This window comes from Nyctereutes procyonoides, unplaced genomic scaffold (assembly GCF_905146905.1).
Source record: "Nyctereutes procyonoides isolate TBG_1078 unplaced genomic scaffold, NYPRO_anot_genome, whole genome shotgun sequence".
Lineage (NCBI taxonomy): Eukaryota > Metazoa > Chordata > Mammalia > Carnivora > Canidae > Nyctereutes > Nyctereutes procyonoides.
The window spans coordinates 72,798,782-72,826,027 of record NW_026575052.1 but is presented as its reverse complement, the minus strand read 5'-3'; the positions used below and the strand labels follow the sequence as shown (position 1 = coordinate 72,826,027).

General features: G+C 41.0%; 1 protein-coding gene across 2 annotated transcripts in view; it reads right to left on the bottom strand.

The window, feature by feature from the left end:
* The window catches only part of NEBL (nebulette), a 344,980-nt gene that overhangs the window by 208,142 nt on the left and 109,592 nt on the right, over positions 1 to 27,246 (bottom strand). For both annotated transcript variants that reach the window (XM_055331427.1, XM_055331428.1), the window contains exon 3: positions 16,569 to 16,653. In XM_055331427.1, coding sequence (XP_055187402.1) covers positions 16,569 to 16,653 — 85 coding nt within the window. The remainder of the gene's footprint in view (positions 1 to 16,568; positions 16,654 to 27,246) is intronic.

The window sequence follows — 27,246 nt, the reverse complement described above, 5'->3', positions numbered from 1 at the left end:
CCCTGCACTCAGCTCTGCACTCAGCAGGGAGTCGGCTGGAAGATTCTCTCTCCCCCTCTGGCCTCTCCCTCCATTCCTGCTTGCCCGCTCTCTTTCTCTCTCTCTCTCTCTCTCGATCTCTGTCTCTCTGTCTCTCTGTCTCTCTAATAAATAAATCTATCTTTTTTTTTTTACTCTAAACACATTTGGAGATGGAAAGGTTAAATATATATTGCAAACAGGAAGAAAACCTGTGAAACAAGAAAGTCATAACCCGAAATGGATGTAAGTCAGCAAAAGCTCTGCACGGAGCAGAGGACACCAGATAACACACCTCTAGTCTTTCTGGGTGCTGTACCATTTGGGAGACTAACAAAGATCTGGGATAAAGCTGATGTGCTAAAAGTACAATGAAAGCAGAGAAGGAAGGCAGGGGTCAGATGGTCATGACTGTCCATGTTGGGAACCAAGGGTAGAGGATGAGGACAGGAAGTACAGCGGAAACATGGGAGCCAACAAAGGATCCCCTGATTAGTTTCTCTAGAGCCCATGTTTCTCTCCAGAAAGAAGCAGGCAAGATGTCAGAGAGATGAAGGTTGCCAGGAAAAAGTCCGTCTACTCTCAGACTTGGACATGGGGTCCTTGCCCTCCCAGGCCGGTCAGCTGGCCTTGCCTGGCTGCCTCATTCCACAGGGAGCAAGGGGACTTGGTATGAGAGGTAGCCTGGCACAGAAGAAGTAGAGTGGGGCCCATGTCACACAGACATGGAACTTACTGGGTTTTCGTAAAATGTAAGGTGGACATAATTTCATGGTCTACCAAAATAAATACATGACATTATCACAGGTACTCTAGGGAAATAAAAACCCAGAAAAATAATAGGACTTCTGGTAAAGCCCCGGCATCAGTAGTTAGGAGGTGACTTCGCACTCCACGTGTGAGCAGACAGTAGAAGCTTTATGTTCTTTGGCAAGTCAACACTTCTCTTCAAAACGAAGTCTTTTTGTTTCTTTTTAAGAGTCATATGTTTTGTTTCCCAAGAGAAAATACAGACTGTCTCCCTTGCTCTGTTAGATAGCAATTTAATGTACCCATTTTCTACACCCACTACACCAACTATCCAAACGGGTTCTCTATTTTTCTAATATAACTATTTCTCGTACAAGGATTGATCTAAAAAAACATACACAAGAAAAAATAAAGCCAGTGTTTTTTCTCTGTAGGTGGTAATCAGGTGATTTGTTTGGTTAGTGGGTTTTTCTGTGTTTCTTTTTTTCCTTTCCAAAGGAAAAAAAAATTAAAAACTGGCTCAGTGTAAATGCCAAAACCTAAAAAGAAATAGGTACTTTTTAGACAAGAGGAAAATATCTCTGATGTGGGAAAGAGGGAGGTTTTTTTTAATGTGGATGAAACATTGTTCTTTTAAATGTTAATTAACAAGAGTCTCACTAATATGAGTCATAAAAAATTACTCACAAATTATTGTAGCAGAGTTTTGTGCCCCATGCAGGGGGGAAAAAATGTCTTCTAGGATTGCAGATAAACACCAGAAGTTAGTCATCTAGCACTTAAGTTCCCACCTACTGTGTGAAAGCCTAAACTGTAGAACATTTACCTTGTCAAAGATCTATTCAACTATCTTTGCATTTTATGATACAAATGAATTTCTAAGATCCTAAATCCACAGAAAATTAAAGATTTAAAAATTCAATTTATCAGGTTTGTTTCTCACCTGACTCTCCTGACTGATCCCCCACATGGTCCTGCTGGCACTTTTTGGATGGAAGCAGCTCTGGATTGTGCTCACGCCTGCCTCATGTCTTGCTCCAATGCAATTGCCTCTCTGCCAACTCCAGTCTCTGCCGTTCAGCACCTCCCCTACCCCCATGATCATTCCTTTCGTGTTGGTTTCCCTAGTATTTTTTGAAAGGGGCTTTTGTTACAGTACCTTGTCATAACATGCACATTTGAACTATTTTCTGAACTAGATTGTTCTTCAAAGACAGAAATTATGACTCTTCCTTCTGTGTCCCTCGTGGTGTCTAATATACAGCTCTGAGACCGACTCTACTCAATCGATGATTATTGATTGAGGGATGATGTCATGGGTTCCCTGCATTGACTTTGGGTGTATATATCCTGCTGTGGAGATAAAAGGTTCTCAGGGCCTTTCTAATCCGAATAGTACTACAGTTGTTGTCTACACAGGTACAATCACATGAGCAATGTAGAAAAACGGTCCGTTAGTTCTTATCACATGAACTAACCTTTCCTTCAAATATTTTGACATTTCAGATAAAAGGGTCGGGGAAGAAATGTGGAAAAGGGGATAAATCTTAGACATCTTTAAAAACATTTTCAGGTTTCATCTCTATTAGGAAAGTTTATAAATAAACCAAAAATTGCCCGAAGAATCAAGAATTCCCAAAGAACTTTGCATCATCTGTGCATTCTGATTTTACTTCTGTAGTTACAAACAACAAAATATGTAGTAATCTGAAATTTTCTCTTATGTGTATGTATAGACTCACTTTGTTACATTAAAAACACTTGAATTTGACTATAAGATTGTTGATTCTTCAAATCATTTTAGTCCCTTTCAGACCTACACTGATTTCCTTACAATCCGAATGAAACTGTGTTTGGTAGTATCAAGTTTTCTCTCAATAAAAATCTCTTCTAAATAAAATGGGTGGCTCAGTGGTTGAGCGCCTGCCTTTGGCCCAGGGCGTGATCTTGGAGACCCAGGATCAAGTCCCATGTCGGGCTCCCTGCATGGAGCCTGCTTCTCCCTCTGACTGTGTCTCTGCCTCTCTCTGTGTGTGTGTGTCTCTCATGAATAAATAAAAGCTTTAAAAAAGAAAAAAAGAATGACATGGGGCACTTTAGGAACAGTGCAGATTTCTGGACTCCCTCTAGGTGGATGTGGGGCCAGGCCACATATGAGCATCTTCAACATGCTCACCAGGTATCTGTGACACAAGAAACCACAATTTTGAGAAATACTGATACACAAGAAGCACCTCACACACATCTTTCTCCTCCTACATCTTCTCAGTACTGTCCTCTCTCGAGGTCTTTGGGCATTTCTGAAGAAAAGATGGACAATTAGACAATAAGATATTCAATCAAGCAAAAGCAAGAAAATCAAGATCTTACTCCAAATTCTTAGGTTCTTATCAACATAAGAGCAACACCTATGCTCTCCATTTACACACCCACAACCAAATGAACAGAAACATAACAGACAAAAGGAAGCTCAAATGCAGCTGCAAACAGTTCCCAATTTGTACACACGCATACACACATACACACATGAATATGCACACACATACATAAACATATACACAGCTACTCATACACACACATACCTACACACACCTACAGACTTACAAATATGTATATGCACATACACATATATACACACATATATACACATACTCACATGTACACACACTCACACACATAACACCTGCACATACATAGCTACACACCTACAGACAAGCACATGCACAGTTACTCACACCAAAACACATGCACACGCACATACATATACACACCTACACATACCCCTTACAATATACACACCTAAACACATGCACATACACACATGCACATATGTGCACACAAACATGCATACACATACACACACGTGTACACACACACAAATGGTTTAGTTCTCTGAGTACTTCCCAGCACAAAACCTAGTACACACATAAAATAGACATCCAACAAGCATTTGTTAAAAAGACCAACTAATTTTAGAACAGTAAGTCATAGGAAATTCATCCAATAGCTCAGCAGGAAGATCCCAGGCTGGCCAAATAAGCCAGCTAAGTCCCACCAAACTGAACTGAAAAGCTCCAGTGGCACTGATTGTGAAAGAAGTAAAAGATGGGACACCTGGGTGGCTCAGCGGTTGAGCATCTGCCTTTAGCTCAGGTTGTGATCCTGGGGGTCCTGGGATCAGGTCCCACATCAGGCTTCCTGCGAGGAGTCTGCTTCTCCCTCTGCCTATGTCTCTGCCTCTCTCTGTGTCTCTCATGAATAAATAAATAAAATCTTTAAAAAAAGAGAGAGAGAAGTAAAAGAAAGCAATGTCAAATGCCTATCAGCAAATATGCCTCTAAATCATTGTTGTATTTCTTTTTACTTCTACCCACATGTGTGTGTATATATATATATATGTATAAAATGTATGCGTATATACAGATATATACAATCTATCTGTAGATTATATATATAGATTATAAATTTGTATAATCTATTATTGTACAGTATATTGCATATAGGTTATACAGGTATATACCTTTTTTCCTCTTTGTGGCTTACCATAGATAAGTCCCAGGAACCAGTGTTAACAGCTAGTATAAATTAGTCCATATTTTTCTCCCCGAACATATCATCTCAATCAGACATATGCAAATACAGACACAGATATGCATACACATGCACACAGGGAAAGTTTTAGAATTTATATCATTTTCTCTATCTGTATTTCTTATTGAACAATACCACATGGACATCCCTACAAGGCATCTGGTATGCCTTCATTTCACTCTTTCTAATGGCTGCATGATATTCTAGGATATGGATTATCATAATTTATTCTATTACCTTGTTGATGGGCTTTCACTATGCTTCCTGGTTTTTGCTACTACCAACAATGCTGTCCTAGAGATCCTTATACATATGCCTTATATGCTGATGATTTTGTTCATACAGCAGAGATTTTCAAGAGTAGAACTACTGGGTTAAAGAGTATACGTATTTTTAAGTTTTAACAGTTATTCTAGATAGCTTTTTTTTTTTTTTAAGGCAGTAACATTTCACATTTCCCAAACAGCTACCATTTTAATCAAGATAAAATAACATGCTTAGTAGGCAGGGAATCCATAATCTTTCTGGGGCAATCCTCTAGTCTCTGCTGAATCTCTAAACTCAGCCAGTCCTCTTCTTCCCACTGGCCAATCTGGCCACTCCCCCTACAGCTTGGGACTCCAATGGCCTTCACTCTCCCATGAACTCCCTGTAATTATATTCTAAAATTGGCATATTTTTGCCTTTGTACCTTTTTCAAAGGAGAAGTTCAATGGCTCATTAAATTTCCAAAGGGGTCTCCGACCCAAAAAGGGTTAGGTGCCACTCCTCTGGTGTCTGAAGGATAACAAGAGGGTTGGATATGGCTGATGACATGATTTAATTCTCTTGATGACAACTGGAAAAAAAGTGGATTTTTTTTAAAGACTTTATTTATTCATGAGAGATATATATTTAGAGAGAGAGGCAGAGACACAGGCAGAGGGAGAAACAGGCTCCATGCAGGGAACCTGACGTGTGACTCGATCCTGGGTCTCCAGGATCAGGCCCCGGGCTAAAGGTGGCACTAAACCGCTGAGCCACCCAGGCTGCCCAAAAGTGGATTTTATTAGAGAACGTTTCCAGTGTCCATGAGGCAATCAAAAAAATTTTTCATCCACATCATTTTAAGAAGAAGCAAGCTTTACAAAAAGTTTAAGAAACAGTATGGGTGTTTTTTAGAAGGAGGTGGGAGGTATATGGGTGCTAGGAAACAGAAAACAGAGACAACTATTTCCAAAACCAGATAAAAGGTCCATTTCTTCTCCAATATATTGTTTCTCAGACCAGGTGGTATTTGATCCATGTAAGGGACAATCATTCTGGGCTTTCATTCAAAAAAGGAGTAAGCATTTCCATACAGTGAGAAGAGAAAGCTAAATGCTGCCCAGAAAAAAAATAAGAATTGACAGAAATTGGGAGAAGATCTTTTGAGGAGACCCAATAAACCCCCTAGGCCAAGAGTTGTGTCTTTTCCTATGTTACTTCTCTTCCCACACTGAGGCTGCTTCTCTCTGCACATCCTCACCTTGAGGGCATGGTATTCCATAAGCAGAGATTCAACCAGTAAGTAACTGAAGCAGTTTCGTATGAAATTAAATTACGGGAAATATGGGTAAGTCCTTCAATGACATTTTTTTGCTAATAAAGTTTTGAAATCAAGAATATCATGATTTTTCTTACTTTGTGGTTAATGGCAAGAAAGAATTAGAAAGGCATCTGTCTACCTCTCAAGGAAGTGTCTAATTCTTCACTCTTTTTTTTTTAAAGATTTATTTACTTTAGAGAAAGGGGGAAGGGGGAGCAGAGGGAGAGGAAGAATCTTAAGCAGACTCCGCACTGAATGAGGAACCCAATTTGGTGCTCAATCTCATGACCCAGAGATCATGATCTGAGTGGAAACCAAGAGTCAGACACTGAACTGACAGGGCCACCTAGGCACCCCTAATTCTTCATTCTTATCAACTCCTAATTTTCATGAAATGACTTTGCATTGTTCCTACTTCATTTCATGCATTATCACTCTTATCAAATGGTATAATATAATCCTGACAATTGCTTAGCACAGTTATTAGATAATCACCACTAAATTAATAAATCTCTGGCTTCTAGTTTAAAATCTAAAACAAGTAACAAAGATGAAACAGGCATTAAAGGGCTGCACAGGTGACTCAGCGGTTTAGTGCCACCTTCATCCCGGGGCCTGATCCTAGAGACCTGGGATCAAGTCCCACGTCAGGCTCCCTACATGGAGCCTGCTTCTTCCTCTGCCTGTGTCTCTGCTTCTCTCTGTGTCTCTCATGAATAAATAAATTTTAAAAATCTTAAAAAAAAAAAACAGGCATTGAAAAAAACATTAATAAACTACTGATCAAAAAGGGTAAAGCTCTGTGTTCCTGCTTGTTACACTGCAGGATGAGTGGTCTGTTCTCTGGAATAGGCCATATTTTGAAAAAGATCTCATTACCTCACTTTCAGAAATAATACTATCTCTGTTAGACTTTTTCATTTTTGCTCTTTCTGAAAACATATGGAATTACGAAAAGACACAAGAACCACAAAGCTAATTTACATGATGGGAACTCAGATTGTGATGGTGTGGCTCTTTCAGTGCCCGACAGTGAATTAAATCAGACTTAGCCATTGATAACAAAGAAAAAACACTTCATGATTTCTCAGCCTTTCAGAATTTCAAAGAGGCTATTTTCTGAACATTGTCTTTCCAAGTTAGCTTTATTATATATGTGTGTGTGTATATATATATATGTATATATGTATATATGCATATTATATACATACATATATAAATTAAATAAATACATGCATAATGTATATGCATGCGTACACAAACATAGATGCAATATACATTTTATATGTATTATATATAGTAATGTATATAGTATATACACAAATCCAAGACTTTGAGGAGTATCCCTATAGAGAGTAAAATATTCTCGAATAAAAGTTTCAGAGCCTAGGCAATTATCTAATCCCAAGGAAATCTTGTTAAGTAAGTATATGTGCAATAGCAGAAAATAGTTAAGATTTATTTTAGTTTTAATTTTAATGATTTAGAAGCATTATAGCTATTCCAAAGATAAAGAAAAAAGACTATAATGGCTCTAAGACTGGTTGTTTAAAAATAGGTTAGGATCCTTGGCTTCACTATCCTCCACTTCTTCAGTTTAAGTAAGAATGTGAAATTTGGTATATTTAGTTGTTTGGTGTCTAAAACTACTGTGTGCCTGGGAAGCTAAATCTGTAGCTGGAGATGCTTGTTAGATTTCCCTTAGTAGATATTTGCAGATTATAGATTCCCTTGAAGTAAAAACAATTCCACATAAATGGAAACTCAGTGTGTCTGTCAAAAAGAAGCCAGAACTTCCCTTCCAGTCAGGATCAAATTTGTGTTAACTTAATTTCTGACTTACCATCATCTTGATCCTTGACTTCAGCAAAAATCAAGAGAAGGCAGGGAGGGGTGAAGGAACAGAGGAAATTCTAATTGCTCTCTTCAGACATTTTGAGATGAGAAACACTCCATTAAAAGAGTACAATCAATATTCTTGGAAGCCCAAGTAGAGTTTTCATTTGAGAATACAACACAGTGATTATTCCAAATAGCAGCTTTTTAAAAGAATGAAGCCAACAGAGCCATCCTTCTGCACAGCATTTCCTAGGCCAGTTTCCATCTTTATTATCCCAGTGGGCAGTCCCTCTGAAGTCAGTGGAAGCTATAAGCAAAGTTCTGAGACAAAGCGGAATGATGATTAAGCCAAATAATTTTTGCTAAAAGAAAATACAAGTACTTTATGAGAGTCAAAACATTAGTTGCGCTAATAAAGTCTACTGTGTGGCTGCTGGCTGCCGTCAAGGTGTTTTCTGAATACAATATTGCACAACTGATTTGGTTCTGTTGTCTGATTCCTTGATGAAGCAGTGATTTCAGAGACGCGTCCTTAATTCAAAAATACATTATTAGGGAAGAGAAACAGTATGAATCAATTAAGAGTACTGAGAAATATTCAATTGCATGAAGTTACTAATTGAATAAAATGGGACTGCTTTAGATGAGCTTCTCTGTACTGAGCAGCACCATCTTTTACCCTGGAAGCCACTGCTTGAACCAACTCAAGGTTGTATGCCTCAGCAGAACAAACTGCTTCAAGAAAGGACAAGGGGAGGTAAAAAAAAAACACTGTAGTGAGAAAACACTAACTTTTAAAGTCCAAAAGCTATCACATAATCAAAGGCATTCAAGAAAACAATTTAAAACAAGAAAGTGTAAAGGAAGTCAGCTAAAATAATTAAAACACTTCTAGAAGTATACTAATATGTACAGTTATTCTAGTTGCTTCTACACAGGAAATTTGAGACGTAGAACCAAAGATGAGAGTAGCTGCTATCAATGGATGGATATTATGACTGTGGCTATTTTTGTTCTCTGCTATTTTTGAACATGTTTAGTGCAAAAGTAGGCATATCTTCCGATGTGAAGCTGATTTGCCCATCAACTTCCTCAGACCTGCAGCCAATATCTGAGGTTAGTCTGAAGAATAGGCTTTTAAAGGAATAGTTCAAATGAAAGGAAAGGTCTGACAATTATTATTTTGGCAGACAAAAAAAAAGAATAGCAATTCCTTTTCTTTAAAGTTCTTTTAATCTTTGCTAACCTGAGATGTTACCGCAAAACATTTTCGTACTACAGTGAGGAACATTATACCTGGAGGGAAATTCTCAAAATCACCTGGTACAACCCATTATTTTGTGTTCTAAAAAGATCAAAGGCCAATGGCACCCAAAGCCACAGAGGCAGGACTTGAACCCCAATCTCTCAAAGGGCAGCAACTTAAATGTCCATTTCCTGCAGCTGTTCTGCTATTCCTCACAAGTCCCCATCACACCTAAGTGAAAGGAACTAACTTTAGTCTCAGCCGTTAAAGCAAATCCATTCAATGATTTAAACAAGTTGGGGATGGGACACCCAGGTGGCTCAGCAGTTTAGCGCCATCTTCAGCCCAGGGCGCGATCCTGGAGTCCCGGGATCGAGTCCCACATCGGGCTTCCTGCATGGAGCCTGCTTCTCCCTCTGCCTGTGTCTCTGCCTCTCTCTCTGTCTCTGTCTCTCATGAATAAATAAATAGAATCTTTAAAAATAAATAAGTAAATGAACAGTTAGGTGTATTCAGATCTCCTCGTGCTTCCTGTCTCGGCTCCAATATGGCACCTAGTGTGTGTGAGCCGGGAGGGCTTCAGTGACTTCTGGATGAAGCAAGAGGGAAGTCTTGAATTCACGTTCACATTCACTCATTCTTTCCTCTAATCTGGCGTCAGTGGCATCTCCTTGTCTTGCTGATGACGAGCGTCTGCTGCCAGAGGCTGTGGCTGGTGGCCTCATGGTGTACTCTCCCCTTGGCTCAGAAAAAGCCTGCCAGTATCACCTGCCAAATCTCTCCTTCCTCGTGAGGTCTTATGACAACTCCCCACCTACAGAAGCCACCCCTGGCGACAGGGACGCATTGTTCCCCAGCAAGAACCCCAGCAAGGACCGTTGGCATTCCTCTGCAAGGCGCGCTGGGACTTCCATCACCTTCCACACCACATGAGAGACTGAGACACTAGGAAACAAAATTCAGCTTCTCTCCATGTCCACTACGTTGTGGAGACCCCCTGTCCTGGTGGGAAGAAGTCAGAAGTGTGTCTTGTGGGGTGGACCCCTCTGCTTCTTCCTCTCCTCCACCTCCCCATCTTCCCTCTCAGAGACTTCAGTCAGAAGAGAAAGGGAGGTCATGTTTCAGACTGATTTTTCTGCCTTCTTCCTACAATATCCACCATGGCCAAAAGAGAATAGACAGGCTCTACATGGGACCATAGTTTACCCTTCTCAAAGTGAGGTTTACACTTCGTCTTTCTCTAGAGCCATAAATGTGAGGTGGTATTGGCAGAACAGAATTTATAGAAGAGAAAGATGAAAAGCACATTTACTGAATGGTGTAAAAATATTCTGTTCATCATAGCTGTTATAGTCATGATCCCAGAGCCACAAAATTGATAGGCAACATACTCAAATGCCTAATTAAAGGACCAGTAATCTGATTCCGGCCCACAGAATAAGAACAAATAACTTGTAGGCTGGCCACCCAAAGTACAGCACTCCCATCCTCCCCCGTGAGCTGTGGGAGTGCTGGAAAGCGAGATGAGATGAGCCAGGAAGGCACCAAATAACCAGTATGCTGGGACTCCAAGACCAGATGGAAAGAATATGGGTCACTTCCGGAGACTGAGGAGTAGGAGGCCAGGCCCCCATGATGAAAAGCTCTAAAACCCCATCATGACACAGCAAATCAAAACATCTTGGTTATTTCGCTGTCACAACTGACGTTTTTGTCCCTTACATCATTTTATCCAGAAGCAAAATAGAAAAACAATCTGACTTATGGGGAATCGTGAGGGTTAGAGTTGACATCTGCACAGCATGCTATGTTCCCTGGAAGAAATGTGCCATATCAAGTGAATTAATATTTCTTCTTTGAAGTTCTTACTCACATTCATCCCTTCTTATATGTGGAACATAATCTCTCATCATTTTCACTGCCTCAAAACCCTGCTAAGAAACATGCCGAAGCTTCTCTCTATGAACTTTTACCTTCACATGCACGAGAAAGTGCTTATTGCGGAAAGCAAAAAGCATCGCCATAAGATCAGAATGATGCAAAATCAGAAGATGGGAACTATATATAAAGCTGCCAAAATTGGGTTCAAAGAAAAGAGAAAATAATAAGGCACGTATGGAAGGCTTCTCACCCAAGATCAGCAGAATATGAGAATTACCAACAAAAACTATCTGGAGATAGTTTTAGAAGGCTGAGGTTGTTGGATCAGATAAGGAAGAGGACCCAGGGAAGAGCAAAGGAGAGTCAGCCAAGTTCAGGAAGTGGAAACCAAAAAATTGATAGGCATTTAGAAATGGGACACACAGCCAGGCTGGAAGCAGCAGGCCCGACCGAGATCTCATTATGTATTTGTCTGCAGAAAAGTACTCAAGCTCCCTGAAACTCCCTGAAAAGGTTTTAAGACATAATTAAAATATACACAAGCCATCCCCACAGATCTTATCGCTGTTGCAATTTTACCTACTTTTATTAATTTTTTATTACCATCCTCTCCCCAACTAAACCACAAATCCCCAGAGAGTGGACTTACCTGGGGTTGTCTCACTACACTGTCCCCAATGTGGCCTGAGATTGGCGCCCTGTGGCAAATGACATTTAGGTCAGATTTAGGGCTGGGTGGGGGCCCTCAGGATGGGATCTGAAGCACACAGAGGATGCTATCCAAGTATCTCCCCATCTGTCAACAATTCCCCAGTTGGACTTTCTTTGCTTTGAAGGAAGTCAGTCTTCAATGACCTGCTGTTAAAATGCAACTACCACCTGAGAGGGCTCTGCTTTAGGTAGGTAGTTAACACCTCACGGGATGGTTAGATGGCAGACAATGAGAGAAAACCCCTCGGGAAAAGCAACCATAGAATGAGGAGGTACAGAAAAGTGCCAGGGGCAAACGGAGAAAGAGAAAACATGCCACAGCACGACTTCCTTGAGCTTCCAGAGGCTTATATTAAACACGTGTCTTCATTTCCCCCACAAAGCCATCTAACTATTATGTTTCCTATTAAAAAAAACACGTTCCCTTCTCACCCTTCCTGCTATCATATATTGTATTCCCTCTGAGCCATGTGTTTTATGCTTCCACTGAGACACGGAAGATTAAAAAAGAATTGGCGCAGATTATGAAACGAAGACTCAAAGGTTGCAGGATGATTTGTATTCTCTCCATAATCATTTTCAATCTTTCATCTTATCAGCACTCATAAATTACACACACTCCATTTAAGAACACAGTGAGCCCCAAATCTCTATTATTTTCAGCATGATTGCAAACAGCTAAGCCAATCACATAAACAACTAAGTGGGGATGTAGTGCCTCGCAGGACTCTGCCCTCCAGAGGGCCAGGGTTTCCTAAGACACCCGCCCCCGGCCCGGGGAGCAGGGAGGCGAGAAGCAGGCGGGCAAGGTGACAACAGGGGTCTGGCTGGCCCTTAGTTCTCTTTCTACAGGGTCTTCCCCTCATGGTGCTATGCAGAACCTTTTCTAACAGCTTTAAGAAGTCTGCTTCTGGATAAAATAATGTAAGGGACAAAAACATCAAAACATCTGCCCCTTTCCTTCCAGAGAGAGTATGCTACACAGCCTGAAATAGGAAATGTTTGCTATGACATATTAAAGTAATACACAGAGAACATTTTTCTCCTAAGGGGCTTCTCATATCGCCCAAGTGTTTCAACTTTAGTGACTCCCAGGCTTACAAAGTGTTCACATTCCTGTTTAGTTTATAAAGCAGGGATTTGGAACTCCGGGCTCACTTTCCTACAGAAAGAGGATATTATGCCAGCCCCAAATTTGCAGCAGTGACAGCCTGATGCCCCACAGGTGAAGTCTAATGTTACTAAGACCACTAGGAGTAGAGTTTTACTTTTGCTCCTTGTAGAGTGGGCTACTCTGGGCCAGTGGGGGCACCAAACCATTTACACCATTTCTATGAAGCAGTCACTCTTGTGATATGGGATGAAAGGAGAGTGACAACAGCAGTGCTTCTCCTTCTCACTCTCCCACTCCAGCTCAACTGTCCACTGCCAGGACAGTCCCTGTCCTCCACAGTCGGTGGCTGGCCAAGCGGGCATGCACCTGCTGTCTGCAAGCAGGAGAATGCCTGGGAACCACTGCCTACCACCAGCTCTAAAAAACTAACTCATGGTTTGCTTGTTTATTCTCCAATATTTCTCACCATTTTATTATGACAATCTGGCACCTAATACAAATCCCAAAAAAGCTTGAGAGGCTTTAACACTTAGGGGGAAAAAATGCTGGCAGTGTTTACAACCCTCTCAAAAAGACGGGAAAAAAGATAAAGGAAGAAAAAGGAGAACATTACAGTGCGTATTTATAAATAACTTTTTAGGTTGAACCAAATTTTAGTTTTTGTCTTTCCCTCATTTTGGCTCATGTGATAAGCTAATGAACTGAAAGAAAGGAACTAGTTTTAACCAAACTGCTAAAAGAGGATTTCAGAATCTCCAAATGTATGAGCAGATTTGACTCATTTAGTATGGCAATTCATTACAAACAACTAATTAAAATGTTAATAGTCAATTTTCCACCAAAACTTTTGGGCTGTTCAGATTTCTTGATGTCAAAACTCTAAGTTACTGCTCTGCCACAGAACCAAGTCCTTAATAGGTTAAAATTAAATCAATTGCCATGAATGAATATTACCATTTGGGTAGATACCTTTCTATGCCTTTGCAAAAACAGAAATGCTCTTATAGAAGTGTTTTCATCTGTCACCCAGAAAAATACTACTGCTAATAATGAGGAGGAGGAGGAGGAGGTAGAAGAGGACTTTTTCCTATGAATGACTTTTGTACTTTATGCAAAATTCTACCTTTGCATACGCTGCACTCCCCTCCTGTACTACAACTATTTGCTTATGGATCTCCCTTTCCAGGTGCCTTCTGAGTGAAGGGACCAGAGCACAGGTTAAGAGTGTGGGTAATGGGGGTTGGCAGACATCACCATGGACTGGGCTCTATTCCAAGCCCAACTCCTTACTAAGTTTGCAAGGACAAGTAATCTAAAGTCCCTAAAGGTTGAGTGCTTCGTTTAAATAGGGATAATGGCGCCTGGGTGACTCAGTCGGTTAAGCATCTACCTTCAGCTCAGGTAGCGATTACAGGGTCCTGGGATCGAGCCCCGCATCAGGCTTCCTGCCCAGTGGGGAATCTGCTCCTCCCTCTCCCCCCAACTTGTGTTCACTCCCTCTCCACCGCCAATAAATAAATAAAATCTTTAAAAAATAAAGAGGAAAAATAATCATAAATATGTGTCTCACAGGGCTGTTTGAGATTAAAAGAAACAATGCATGTAAAATCCTATGCCCAGAATATAGCAAAATGGATGATGATGACACCTTCATACCCCCAATGCTCTGCACAATTCATTGCAATAGTACATAGTCAATACATGTTTCTCAAATTGAGTTGAATTTCTCCATACTATTTATCTGAAGAAGTCCTACATTTCTTTCTAGAGATGACATTAGACCAAAATCTGAAGAAGCATCTACTGCCTTGACCTGACCACTGCTTGGAGACCCCAGAGCACTTTGTGTGGTCCTCCATCAGCTCTGACCCACCAGCCTATCTGAAGCTTACAGGTTGCCCCATGACAGAGAATAAAATCAGCCTTTTGTGAAACAGTGAGTTCCTTCTCTTTGCATTTCCAGAGTCAGGCATGTGGTAGGAAAACAGTAAATGCTTGTTCCTGGGCCCAGCTCAAGGCACCTGTCACCACTAATTTGAACCCAAAGGGAGCAATGTGCCTTCCAAGGAAGGAGACAAGTGTTTAAATCCAATCTTATCTCAACTTTCAACCTTCAAGGCTCCACTCAAATCCACCTCTAGCAGGTACCACTGACCAGTCCAACCTACATTCATCCCTCCCCTTGGGAATCCTTATCATAAATTAAAGATAGCCATCAGGAAGCAGGGTGGGGGAGGTAAGATTATGTTAGTCCTGTTTCCTCACACATCCTGTGAGCTCTTTGAAGGGAAAATTAACTAATTATGAATTCTTTTGCACAGAACAAGGACATGTCATAGGCAGGAAACAAATATTTGATTGCTTGATTTAGTTCTGTTTTCCAATGTGCTCGAAGTACTTCTCCAGAATTATCTAATTAATCCTAACTTGATGAGAAGAAAGGCATATTGGATCTGCACAGACTGGAGCCAAGTCCTGGCACCCTCCACAGTGTGAATGAGCAGGGGTGTCTTGCCGGCTCTGCAACACTGCCTCTCTTTGGCCAGCACTCAATTTTTTGAACTAATGGCTTAGCACACAAGAATTAGCATTTTACAAAACCAAAAACTAACTGCCAACCAAGTCTTCGTGGTGTTGTTAACCGGCAGCAACCTCTATTTTGAGTTCTACTTGCTCCAACTAAATGGATTGAGAAGTGGCCCCGAGACCCCGAGAAAGGGTGGCAGGAACCACAACATCCCCTGTGAACACATAACCTTGCAGAGACGTCATTAGATCCGCTACAGCTGACAGCTAACGGCCCTCATTTAGAATAGCCACAACTGGCATTTTCACAGCGTATTAGCCAGGTTCCTCTTTGCTTTGCAAATTCTGCAATTCTCCTTTTCTCGTATCAAGGATTCTCAGGGGCCATACTAAAAATAAGAAGCCTTCACAGCCATATATCTGTTAACTTTCAAAATGCTTTCACAACTCACCACCTCTTTGATACCTGCCACCACCCAGGACAGGTAGACAAGACAGACGGTCTCACTTGATGTAAGCACAGAGAACCAGAGTGGCTGGCCCCAGGTGCCAGCCAATGAGCAGCAGAAGAAGGACCACGACTCAGCCTACCCTCCCTGCTCCTTGATGTTGTTTTACTGCAAGGTTGACCAACAGGCTGCTATGTTGTTCACCATCTTCCCACAGTGGGGCAGGCAAGATAATGTCTCTGAAACCGAGTGCCCTGTGTTTCTTCAGAGATGGGGTGTCCCTGCAGAAAATACTGCCACTTGAATCCCTCGTCTTAACCAGTGTGTTTCACCATATTGAAGGCAGGTTTGCATCCAAAATGGTTGAGTGGGAGCCAATTGTGGTGTTCTAATCTTTGTTCATGCTGTCAGTGTGACATATGAAAGAAATATGAATAAAGTGACAGGATGAAAACAAAGCTAGTGGCTGGTGTGAGATACACAGACAGGGTGTTAGCCCCACACGCACTGCAACTGGGTCAAGTTAACACCTCTTCTTTCCCCTACATATGCGGTGTGGAAAAGCTATTTATAAAATGTTTTTAAATATTTAGGACCAAATAAATCAATATTGTTGGGAAACACTTACTCTGACCAGAACTCATTTAGTTGCCCTAGTCCCGTGTGAATAACAGAACCGGAAATATCAGGATGATCCAAAACCAGGAATTAAACAGATGTTCAGTGCTTTCACCGGGATGCTCTTCCGGGCCAGCCTTTCGTCCCCAAACCAGCCAGTGACCGGGCGTAAACAGAACAATGATGAAATCTCAGAAGAGTGGCCTTGTGACTACTAGTTAGTACCGATATAATAAAGATAGGCTTTTGCAAAGTTACCTGACTCTGCAATTCACTTTGCTGTTTCAGGCGAAGATTTTCAGGTGTGTCTGCCACCGTCGTGAAGGACTGCTTTGGGTAGTGTCTGTGGAGAAATTTTTTAAAAGAGCATAATTAAAACATCATGTTGCAAAGCAATGCTTTAATACCAATTGCTTTATCCTTTCCTCCCATCACAGTGCAGAGAGGTGTCTCTCCCCGTGGCTAAGGCCATCTCTGGATCATTATTCTGGGTCCCCTCTCCTCCTCCATTCTCATGACCCTCTACCACCAGTAACCCCACTCCCTCCCAAAATTTCAACCCTGTCTTCTCTATTCACTGCTTCCCATAAGCATCCAAGTATGCTCAAGACTCTCCTGACTTTTCCCACCTCTCCCTCCAACCACACACTACTCTAGCCTGTGCAGCGAGACTCTCTTCTCTCCTTCAACAAGGCCTAAACTTATTGTCCCTGCCCATCTCCTCTCCCACTATCTCCTCAACACCATGCTTTCTGGATTCTAACTCCTGCTTCCAGATGTTTCTCTGGTCAAAGTTGTAATAACTTCCTCTGGATACATGCAATAGCCATCTTTTTGTCTTCCTCTTGCCTGACTGCTGCTCCATGTGGGAATGTCCTCTCTCTTGGATTCTATGTCACCACACACTCCCAGCCTAGCTTCTCCCTCTGTGACTGTCCCTTCTCTATCTCTTGGGTTCCTCTCTGCCCATCCCCTTTGGGGTTCTAACACGGGCTTCTTCTCAGTCTATGTAGGGGTGATCACGGGGGTGAATTCAATGATTCTCAGAGCTGTGGGTGATCTCTGCATATGTGCTGATTATCCCCAGATCTAGCCCAGCATGCTCTCCTGTATCTCAGGGCCACTGGCATTTCCACTTGGGTATGGTCCACACCCACCATAAACTCAACCAGTGTGAAATGGAACTGTCCAATATCCTACCCCATCCCCAAGACAAGTTCCTCCCTTTTACTTACTCTTTCATTTATTAGTGCCCAATTGCCCCAGCCAGAAACCAAGGGATAATCTGGCCTCCTCACACATTCAGTCAATCAATCACCAAGTCTATTGATTCTGTCTCCTAAATGTGCCTCGGATATATTTACATTTCCATCTCCACTGCATTTTCATGATAGGCCACATTTTCCTTTTAGGTAACTATAACACTTTCCAGTCTTGTCCTTCCAATTCAAACTGCCAAACAAATACTTGAAAATGTCAATCTGATTACATTACTCCTCTGAGTACAACTGTTCAACGTCTTCCCATGATTTGAGAATAAAGTACAGTCTCCTATCTTCCAAGGCCCCACAATCACCCTCTACAGTCTTTCTGCTCACCCCCAGGCTCCATCCAGGGAGCTCACCTTTCCCGTTCCGACCTCTTCCCCCACACGCCACTCTCCCAGCCCAGAACACTCACACCCCGCTTCTCTGACTGACTCCCCTTCACCACCTAGGTCTTGCCTTAGATGTCACTTTCTCCAGGAAGCACTCCTGGCCTTCCCAATGTGCCCTGGAATGTACTTTCCTTCCTGTTGTAATCCTTATACTCATCTACATGCTCCTATTGACACATCTCTGTCTCACAGTACAAGGAATGTTCTGTGTCAGCGAAAACAGGCGGTCTTGTCTCTCGTCAGAACACACTCAGCACCTGCCAGTGTGTGGCTCACAATATGACTTCAACAATATGTGCAAATATTTATGTAAAGAAGAAAAGAAGGAAGAAAGGTAGGAGAGAGAGGGAGATAACCATGAGCCATGTGTCCACAGCACACGGTCAAGTCACAGTAAAGCTTCACCACGTTAAGTAATAGATGGTCACACACATGCAAACACACAGGCCCTCCCAGTGGTGAAGTGAGGCCATCTGCTCCCTGTGTGAGGAAGGCTACAAACACTGATTCATGGCTGCCTCCTCCCTATGCTCAGCTGGCATGGAAGGTGTATCACTAGCTGCTTTGACTCTATCACCACAAACGCTGTGGCACTCAAGAGCTGTTCCTCAAAAAAAAAAAAAAAAAAAAGAGCTGCCCCTCAAAGAGCCCCCTCCCTGGCCCCTCTCATTGGTGATGTCCACCTTGTGGTCTCTTGCTGTGGTTTCTCAAAAGTTCCCTCTGCCTCGCTCTCCTTGTAGAGGCTTCTTCGCAGCATCCTGTCCCTGGCTTCCCATGAGAAGGCTGATGGAGTCATCCCTTGTCAGTGCAAATAAGCTCTGTACATCCTACCAACAGTACAATAGCACTTCTGAAATCAGGATTAAAAATATTTTGTAGCCCTGTGGAATCATGGTAGGAACTGTCCATCATTGCCTCATTTTCCCAGCATTCTTCAGCAATTAAATGTCCTATATAAGGAAAGATTCCATTGAACTGAAGTGAAAACCCCACAACTACTGGTTGCATTTGAAATATTTTAATTAACATCCTTCAAAAACCTTTAGATAATTTTCCTGCCTTCCAAGAGCACATACAAATCTAATGTAAATTTTGTCAGAATAACTTAAGGTCAGCTTCATAGATATTAACATATCACAATGTAAAGCAGTAGTGCTTTCAAAGTCTACCAAGGTTGGGATGACCTAGATCATAGGATATCATGGTGTGTGCACAACTTAGGGAATGTAAGAGATCACTTCTCCCACAGCACTCAGCCTGGCACATTCTTCTTCCCTTCTTGTTTCCACCTTCTAATTCAAACTCAGAAACTAGACAGTGAACTTTACTTAAAATGTTGTTCAAAACTAGAGTATTGATTCAAGGGAGGAGGCCACAGCCCACAAGGTTTCTCCCTCTCTGCATCCTGGAGTCACAGCCTCTGTAGTAGGCATATCCTTTGGGTGCTACCTCTGAACCGTGCTCCACACAAGGAAGCTGGACAGACAACTTCTCTGTGTTCTGGAATGTTTGCACGTCAGTATTGGACAGCTGAATTTCATTGGACTTCCAAATGTGGCAACTCTGCACTGCTATACCTTAAAGCTAAAATAACAGCATAGCATATGGGGTTTTTCTGAAATATATTCTGTGGAATAAAGTTTCACAGAGATTTTTTTCAGGGGTTCCATAATGTTTAATTCAAAAATGCTACATTTCTATTTTAACTTTGAAAACTGTAATTGAAATCTGCTCTCAAATGTGTTACAGGAAGTTTAGCCCATTGAGACTCTGTTGAACACCCAGTTAACTTTGTTTGGGGACAGACTTTGGGGGATAACCTGTTCCTGCCTATTTATGTTTAACTAAAAATTAAACAGAATTTTTTAAGTAAACATGATTTTAAAACTGAGGAGAATTTTAGATTGAGCAGGATCTTGAGGTGGAAAAGTGAACTTTGCTGAGGCAGGTGCAATTTGGAACTACTTCTCTATGGGTATGTGAATTTCCTCCACACAAGGCAAAAATCATTGCTATTTGGATACTAACAAAATTTCACCTGCCACCTATACCTCTCGTTCTGAAGTATCACTTCCTGGAAGTAACCTATTCTCACCATCTGACTCAACAACGAGAGGAGATGACAGATCTGAACTCAGAAAGTACATGCATGTAAATAAAACACCACTTTTATAAATCTGATTCTGGCATGCCATACGGAGTTCCATTTGGCCAACGGGCACACTGGAAAACAAACAAACAAATTGAAAAACTTCTGCTGTTTTGGTTTTTTTAGAAGACGTACTCTACTGACCGGGTGGCCAAAGCAGCAAACCTAACACGCCATGCAATTACACTGAGGACTATAAACAGATGGCAATACTTTGTATTTTTTTTTTTTTACAATCCTAAAATGTGATGATTCTGTAATGGTGGGTTCATCTGTATATCCAGTGACTTTATCTAAAGATGCATAACAAGGGGTGTCTGCATGGCTCCATTGGTTAAGCATCCGACTCTTGATTTCAGCTCAGGTTATGATCTCAGGGTTGTGAGATGGAGCTCAAGATTCTCTCTCCCTTCAAACCATAAGAGGGTCTTTACCATAGGAAGCAAATTGAAGGTTGCTGGAGGGGAACGAAGTAGAGGCATGGGACAACTGGGTGATGGGCATTAAGGAGGGCACATGATGAAATGAGCACTGGGTATTATATAAGACTGAGTCACTGACCTCTACCTCTGAAACCAATAATACATTATATATTAATTAATTGAATTTAAATTTTAAAAAATGATACTCTCCCTTTACCCCCCTGCCACTCCCTCTCTAAAATAAATAAGTAAATATAATTTTTTTAAAAAAAAGCAAAGATGCATAACAGGAAGAAATTATCTAAAATTTTGACCTAGGAGAAGTTCAATTTAGTATTAATAACCAAGATAATAAATGCTGGGAGAAAGAAGAAATTTATATCTGAAACTACAAGGGATCATGACTAATATAATGGATGTTTCAACACTGTGTCTATACAGTGACATCCGTCTACACTAATCCAACAATATTCTGCTCTGAAGTCATAGTTTCAACTCTTCCCCACCCATCACCACACCTACAAAAAAAAAAAAAAAAAAAAGGAAACCAGATGCAGAGATAAACTGAGGGCCTAGTGGTCCCACATGGGATCACTAGAACAGATAAGCAAATTAACTGCAAGTTAACTGATGTCCTATACAGTTCATTCTAGCTCTTTCCCAATACCGTATTTAAATGGTGGTAGAAAGTCTTCAGAAAATAAATGTTTTGAACAGAAATCATAATGAAAGTAGATATCTTTACCAGGCCTACAGAAGGTGTATTTCCTCCTTGTCCATATTAGGGGTCAGAATGTAAGACAGAAAGCAAGAAGGCATGAGAAATGATGTTCAAAGAGAACCAGAAAAAAAAATACAAAAGAAGATGTGGATGAATTGGTACATTAATAAATTTACTGGAAAATAAATGTAATTGTGGAATTATGGCATATCATACATTAGGAGCTGCTGGAAAGATCTAAAGAATACCGTGGAATGTTTAAGCATCATAAATAGAAGTCTCTTCGCTGAAGCACACAAGAATTAGATGAAGTGTATGTATCAAACTAGGCTGCCAGCTGCAACAAACCCAGATTTCCATGAAATGCTATAATCAAAATAAAAAGAGAAAGAATCAAGATAATAACAGAAGACAACATCTGAAACAGCAAAGTTACAGAAAGAAGATTTCCAATTTTTTCTCTCTGTGAGATTTAGCTGATTTGAATAGAGGAAAAGTTATATGCAAACCACTGAGCTGGTCAGAGTGAGAAAAGCAGTGTAAGCAAACTGCAAGCTCCATGGACACAGTTATAAGAAAGAATACTCTGGAGAATGTGAGCATCCAGGACCTCACTTTTTATCCAGAACCCAGTGGCCATGAGAGCACTGAAGCCAAATTTCCCAGGTTTGAACCTGGATCTTCTACCTACTAGCTGTATGTCTTTGGGTAGGTTTCTTAACCTCTCTGGCCTCAATTTCCTCATCTGCAAAATCAGCATAAGGGTAGCATCTCTCAAGCTTATTCCAAAATTACCACCTGTAAAGCATTTCAAACAATGTTTGGCTCATAGTGAGCACTTAATAAAGTATCTATTACTAATGACAGTAATGTTATTATTGCTATTACTACTAGTAGTAGTACTTTCTGTTTGCTCTGCACTGCAAACTGACATAACCTCAGTGCCTCCTTACTGTCATCTATATAATGAGGATAAAAGACTCCTGGTTCTCTCATGAGGTTGTTGCTAGAACCACACAAAAGATCTTGATAAATGGAAAAATACTGTAAATGTGAGATATTAAGTAAGCCATTAGACATATGAAGTTAAGGTCTTTATGAATTTATTTACTGTAAATCATGTGTTAACATAGTGGTTCTAGCAGAGGACATTTGGTAATAGGCAAAGTCTGGAGACATTTTGGATTATCTGTGATTTAGGGCAGGTGGTGGGGTGGTGGGTACTCTTGGCAGCTAGTGGGTAGGGGCGAGGGATGCTGCTAAACATCCTCCAATGCAGAGAATAGCCTCCCCCACCCCAATTATCCTGTCCAAAATTGCCAACACTGCTAAGGTTAAGAAACCCCAAATAATAGACATAAATCTCTAATGTTATAGGAGTCCACTAATATTAAAACCGCCAGCTCTTTCTAACCAATCTCTAATCTTTATTTTCATTCTTGGCAAAGTCAAACAACCCCCCCACTTCCCCCAAATCCTTTGCCACACTGCAGTCAATTACTCCGGCTCGGCTCAGCCTTCTCCCTGGGGAGCACTTAATTCTTCCCTCTGTAGCTTTTTGTTTACTTGACCATGTTAAAGTTTCACTCAAACTAGAAAATGTGAGAGCAGAACCCCGATGTCAGAAGAATTTGTTATTATATCATCATTTCCTTACAAGCCCTGTGCAAAAGAAAGTTACTGTAGCAGGCCTGAGTGCTCTATTTGAAAGACCAGCTTACGAGGTTGGCCTTTGGCGAGTCTCTAAGAACTTGGATTTGGGGAGGGTTCCCACCACCATTAACCAGTAAGACTGTGCCCAAACTGTTTGTACAAACAATAGGTTTATGCTGGACACTAGCTTTCTTTCTGGGAATCTGGAATTTGGGTAACTGCCAGGCAAGAGGTGCCTCTGTGAATAGCCCCCAGTGAAAACACTAGGACTGGAATCTCTTACACATTTTGTTGGTTGGCAACACTTGACACATGTTGTCACAACTCATTGCTGGGGTAATTAAGTGTGTGTGTCTCTTGTGGTAGAGGACCCTGAAAGCTTGTGCCTGGTGTCCTCTGGACCCGGCACTATGCACCTTTTCCTTTTGCTGATTTTGCTTTGTATATTTTTGCTGTAATAAATCATAGCCATGAATATAACTCCCCTGCTGAGTCCTAAGAGACCTTCTAGAGAATCATCAAACCTGGGAGTGTTCTTGGGGATTCCTAACATAGGAATGTTTGTTTGTGTTTGTTCCTAACAACACATCATTCACAAAAGAAAAAGTGTATCAGCATTTTTAATATATTATCTACTTTTTAAAAAAAGCAATTTCAACTCTTAAGAACATTTAAAAGGAAAAGGTTCTGAACTCACAATATTAATCTGGCTTTTCAGCCCTGATTTTCTGAATTAGGTCAGGGTTCAATGACTTTGCTTTGGACCATCTTTTCATGCTCTGATCTTAACCAAAGAAGTAATCTTATCTAAGGGCCAGGATCATAACTGTATTGGATGGTGGGGAATAGAAAGTTTAAACATAATTTTGAGTATTTCTCCCAGATCTGAACAACTCCATTGTTTCAGATCATTCAAAATTATCTTTAAGAATGAAAAAAAAAAAAACATTTTAAAATAAATCTATGATTACCACCAGAAGATCCTCTGTGAATTTACTTATAAATACACACTTCAGCAAGAGAGAAAATAACTCCAAAAGAACAAGCTAAAATGCAAAAAGCAATGGTAAGCAAATAAAATGGTTAGTGTGCTTGCATGCACACACATGCACAAACATTGTGTGGAATAATAACAATATTATCTGAAGGGTTTTTTAAAAGGAAAGCTAACATACTGGATAAGCAAATTGAGAAGGTAGTATGAAAATTATTCTAAGGTCTTCCTATTCTTCAAGAGAAAAGTTAGGCTCTAACTGAAATTTAGACTACTTAAGCAAATGTGGTAATATTTTAAGGGTAATCAGAAAGAATGGAAAATAGTACATGAAGTCAAGGCCTATCAAAGGGGAAAATCAAATTTTTAAAAATATCAAAATGCTAACTCAATCAAATAAAAAAAAGGGACAGAAAGAAAAAAGAAACATAGCATAAACAAGACAAACAGAAATTTAACCATTGGGAGAAACAGTTCAATAATCACAAAAATATAAATGGGTTAAAACTGTCAGCTAAAAGACCAATAGAGTCATATTTTTTTAACTCGAATATAAAATAGCAATATTTGTGTCAGACAAATACACTTTAAAAAAAAAAAGGCATTGGGGAACCTGGGTGGCTCAGTCAACTGGGCTTCTGGGTCTTGATTTCAGCTCAGGTCATGATCTCAGGGTTGTCCCACACAGGGCTCTGCCCTCAACACAGAGTCTGCTTGGTATCCTCTCCCTCTCCCTCTGCCTCTCCCACCTGCAAACTCTCTCTCTCTCTCTCTATCTCTATCTCTCTATCTCTATCTCAAGTAAGTATATAAATAAATATTTTTTAAATAAAGGCATTAAGAATAGAAACACTACACAGTGATAAAGTTTCAATAAACAACAAAAAAAGTATCATCCTCAATATACATGTACCTGACATTAGTCTCAACCAATTGTTTAAAATATGTGTATGCATACATATATTTAGAGAGATATACATGCATACAAAATCAAAGGGGAAAAATTGGCATACCCACCAACATGGTGAGAGATTTCAAACCCCCTCTCTCACTTATTTCCAGGTCATGCAAGGCAACATAAAATCAGTAAATATACCAAGTATGTGGACTATGGAATTCATTACAATAATATTGGTAATTTCTCAGGCACCTGGATGGCTCAGTCAATTAAGCCTCTAACTCTTGATTTTGGCTCAGGTCAGGATCTCATGGTTGTGGGATCAAGCTCCGTGTCAAGCTCCATGCTAACAGGGAGTCTGCTGGACAGTCTGTCTCTTCTCCTTCCCCCTCTGGTTCTCCCCCTCTGCCACCCTCCACCCCCATCCCCACTCACACACAAGTGCACTCTCGCTCTCTCTCTGTCTCTAAAATAAATAAATCAATCTTGATATATATATGTAATGTCTCCACATAGGGGTGGTATTCAACCCACTTAACAACCAGAACATCCTAGACACTCATCAGTCCAAAAGGTCTCAGAGCATGCTCAACCATGAGTTACTGGGAGGACTCACTGGTGTCCACTGATGACTGCCAGCCTGCCTCCAAGCACTCCCACATGCAGGAAAAGCAGGATGCCAACATGTGCTATATGGAATGAAAATGATAAGAGGAACGGAAAACTCTCCCTGTTGGGATATCAACTCTTTAGACACGGACTCCTCCTCCCTCTGATAGAGCTTCCCTGAGGATGCTTGCATTTGAGCCAAGATGTAGTGAGACAAGGTAACAGTGTGAAACTGGGAGCAGAGAGACAAAATGAAGAGGGAGAGAGGGAGAGAGAAAGACTGTAACCCCAACTAGGATCAACCGTCACAGGCTAAACAAGAGAAACAACCGCTAAGGAAGAAAAAGTATTGGGCACGAGATGCCCAAAGAGCCTCGTGTTCTACTCAGAGAGATATCTAATGGCACAGCATCAACAGGAAGAAACTCATGAGGACACACAAGCCAGGCCCGGCTCTGAAGACTGAACCAAACCCCCTGACTCTTGAAGGAAGTGGGGACCCCAGGAATGGATGAGATGGAGCAGCTTCAGGCTGAAATATGAACTGGTGCATTTACATCTAAGTTGCTCTGTGTTCTCCCAAAAACTCAAATGTTAACAGATTTGTTTAAGGAAGACCTCCTCCAGTGCCTAGAAAATCGGAACTGAAGCCAGCACCAGGCTGCCACAGCAAGAGTGGGAAACAACAGCGTACTTTCCTTTGTAAATGCTTTTGCAGCCTCAGCACACTTCGCCAGACACATCAGAGAGTCCCCCTAGTGCCATTTCCTTTCCCACTTGGAGCCCAAATCTCAGAAGGCCTGAACAGCCAAAGGCCAAGAGCTGGCCCTCCTCACTCTGTCCTCCAAGGCAAACGATGTGCACGCTCACGTTCCTAGTCTTTGGTTAGATCTCATTCCCCAAGAGAATATCTTAACACTCACAATCATTGGGTTAGAAAGATTTTGTGAGTTGGTTTAAGAGCCAACCTGGAAGTTTTTCCCTTGGATAAAAGTTCCTAGGAAATTTCACAACTATTAATAACACTCAAAAATAATCCTCCTTGGGTTTATACTTACAGGTGTGTGAAACTGTATAAATACAAAAATTCTCAGGGCGTCTGGGTGTCTCAGTCGATTAAGCGTCCAGCAATTAAGCGTCTAGCTCTTGATTTCGGCTCAGGTCCTGATCTAGGCGTTCATGAGAGGGGGCCCCACATGAGGTTCTGTGCTCAGTCGGAGTCTGCTTGGATATTCTCTCCCTCTGCTCCTTCCTCCACACATGCTCTCTCTTTCTCAAATAAATAAATAAATCTTAAAAAATATTCTCACATTACATGGTTTAAGACTCAGATAACAACATGAGTAAATGAACAATTCTCCATTACCCCTACTGATATTTCAGATTGAGTACTGTCAGGGGAATCACCAGTTAACGGGTAGAGGCATTTTAAGGTATCTTTTTACGTGTTGGGGTCCATTTGGACATTTTCTATCTACTAGAAGCCCTTAAGTAAAAATTTGCTAGTTTACCATTAGCACTATTCAACATCAGCCAAGACATGTTATATATATAATTCTATTCCTGACATTTTTCAGGATCTTTGGGTTTAAATGCATCTTTCACTATCTTGCTGTGTCATTGATGTGATGTCTATTCATGAATTTCCTTCCACTGCCATCATCTCGTTCTTAATTCCACCACTAATCTTCTTCCCTGTAGCACCTCCATAAACAACTCGCACATAATGCCGCTGGTTGCAAAACATCAATTTTATGATAAAAAAAAAAAAAGACAGTGAATTAGAGCAAGTAAATGGGGAATGCTCTTCAGAAAGAAGGCTTATGAGCGCTG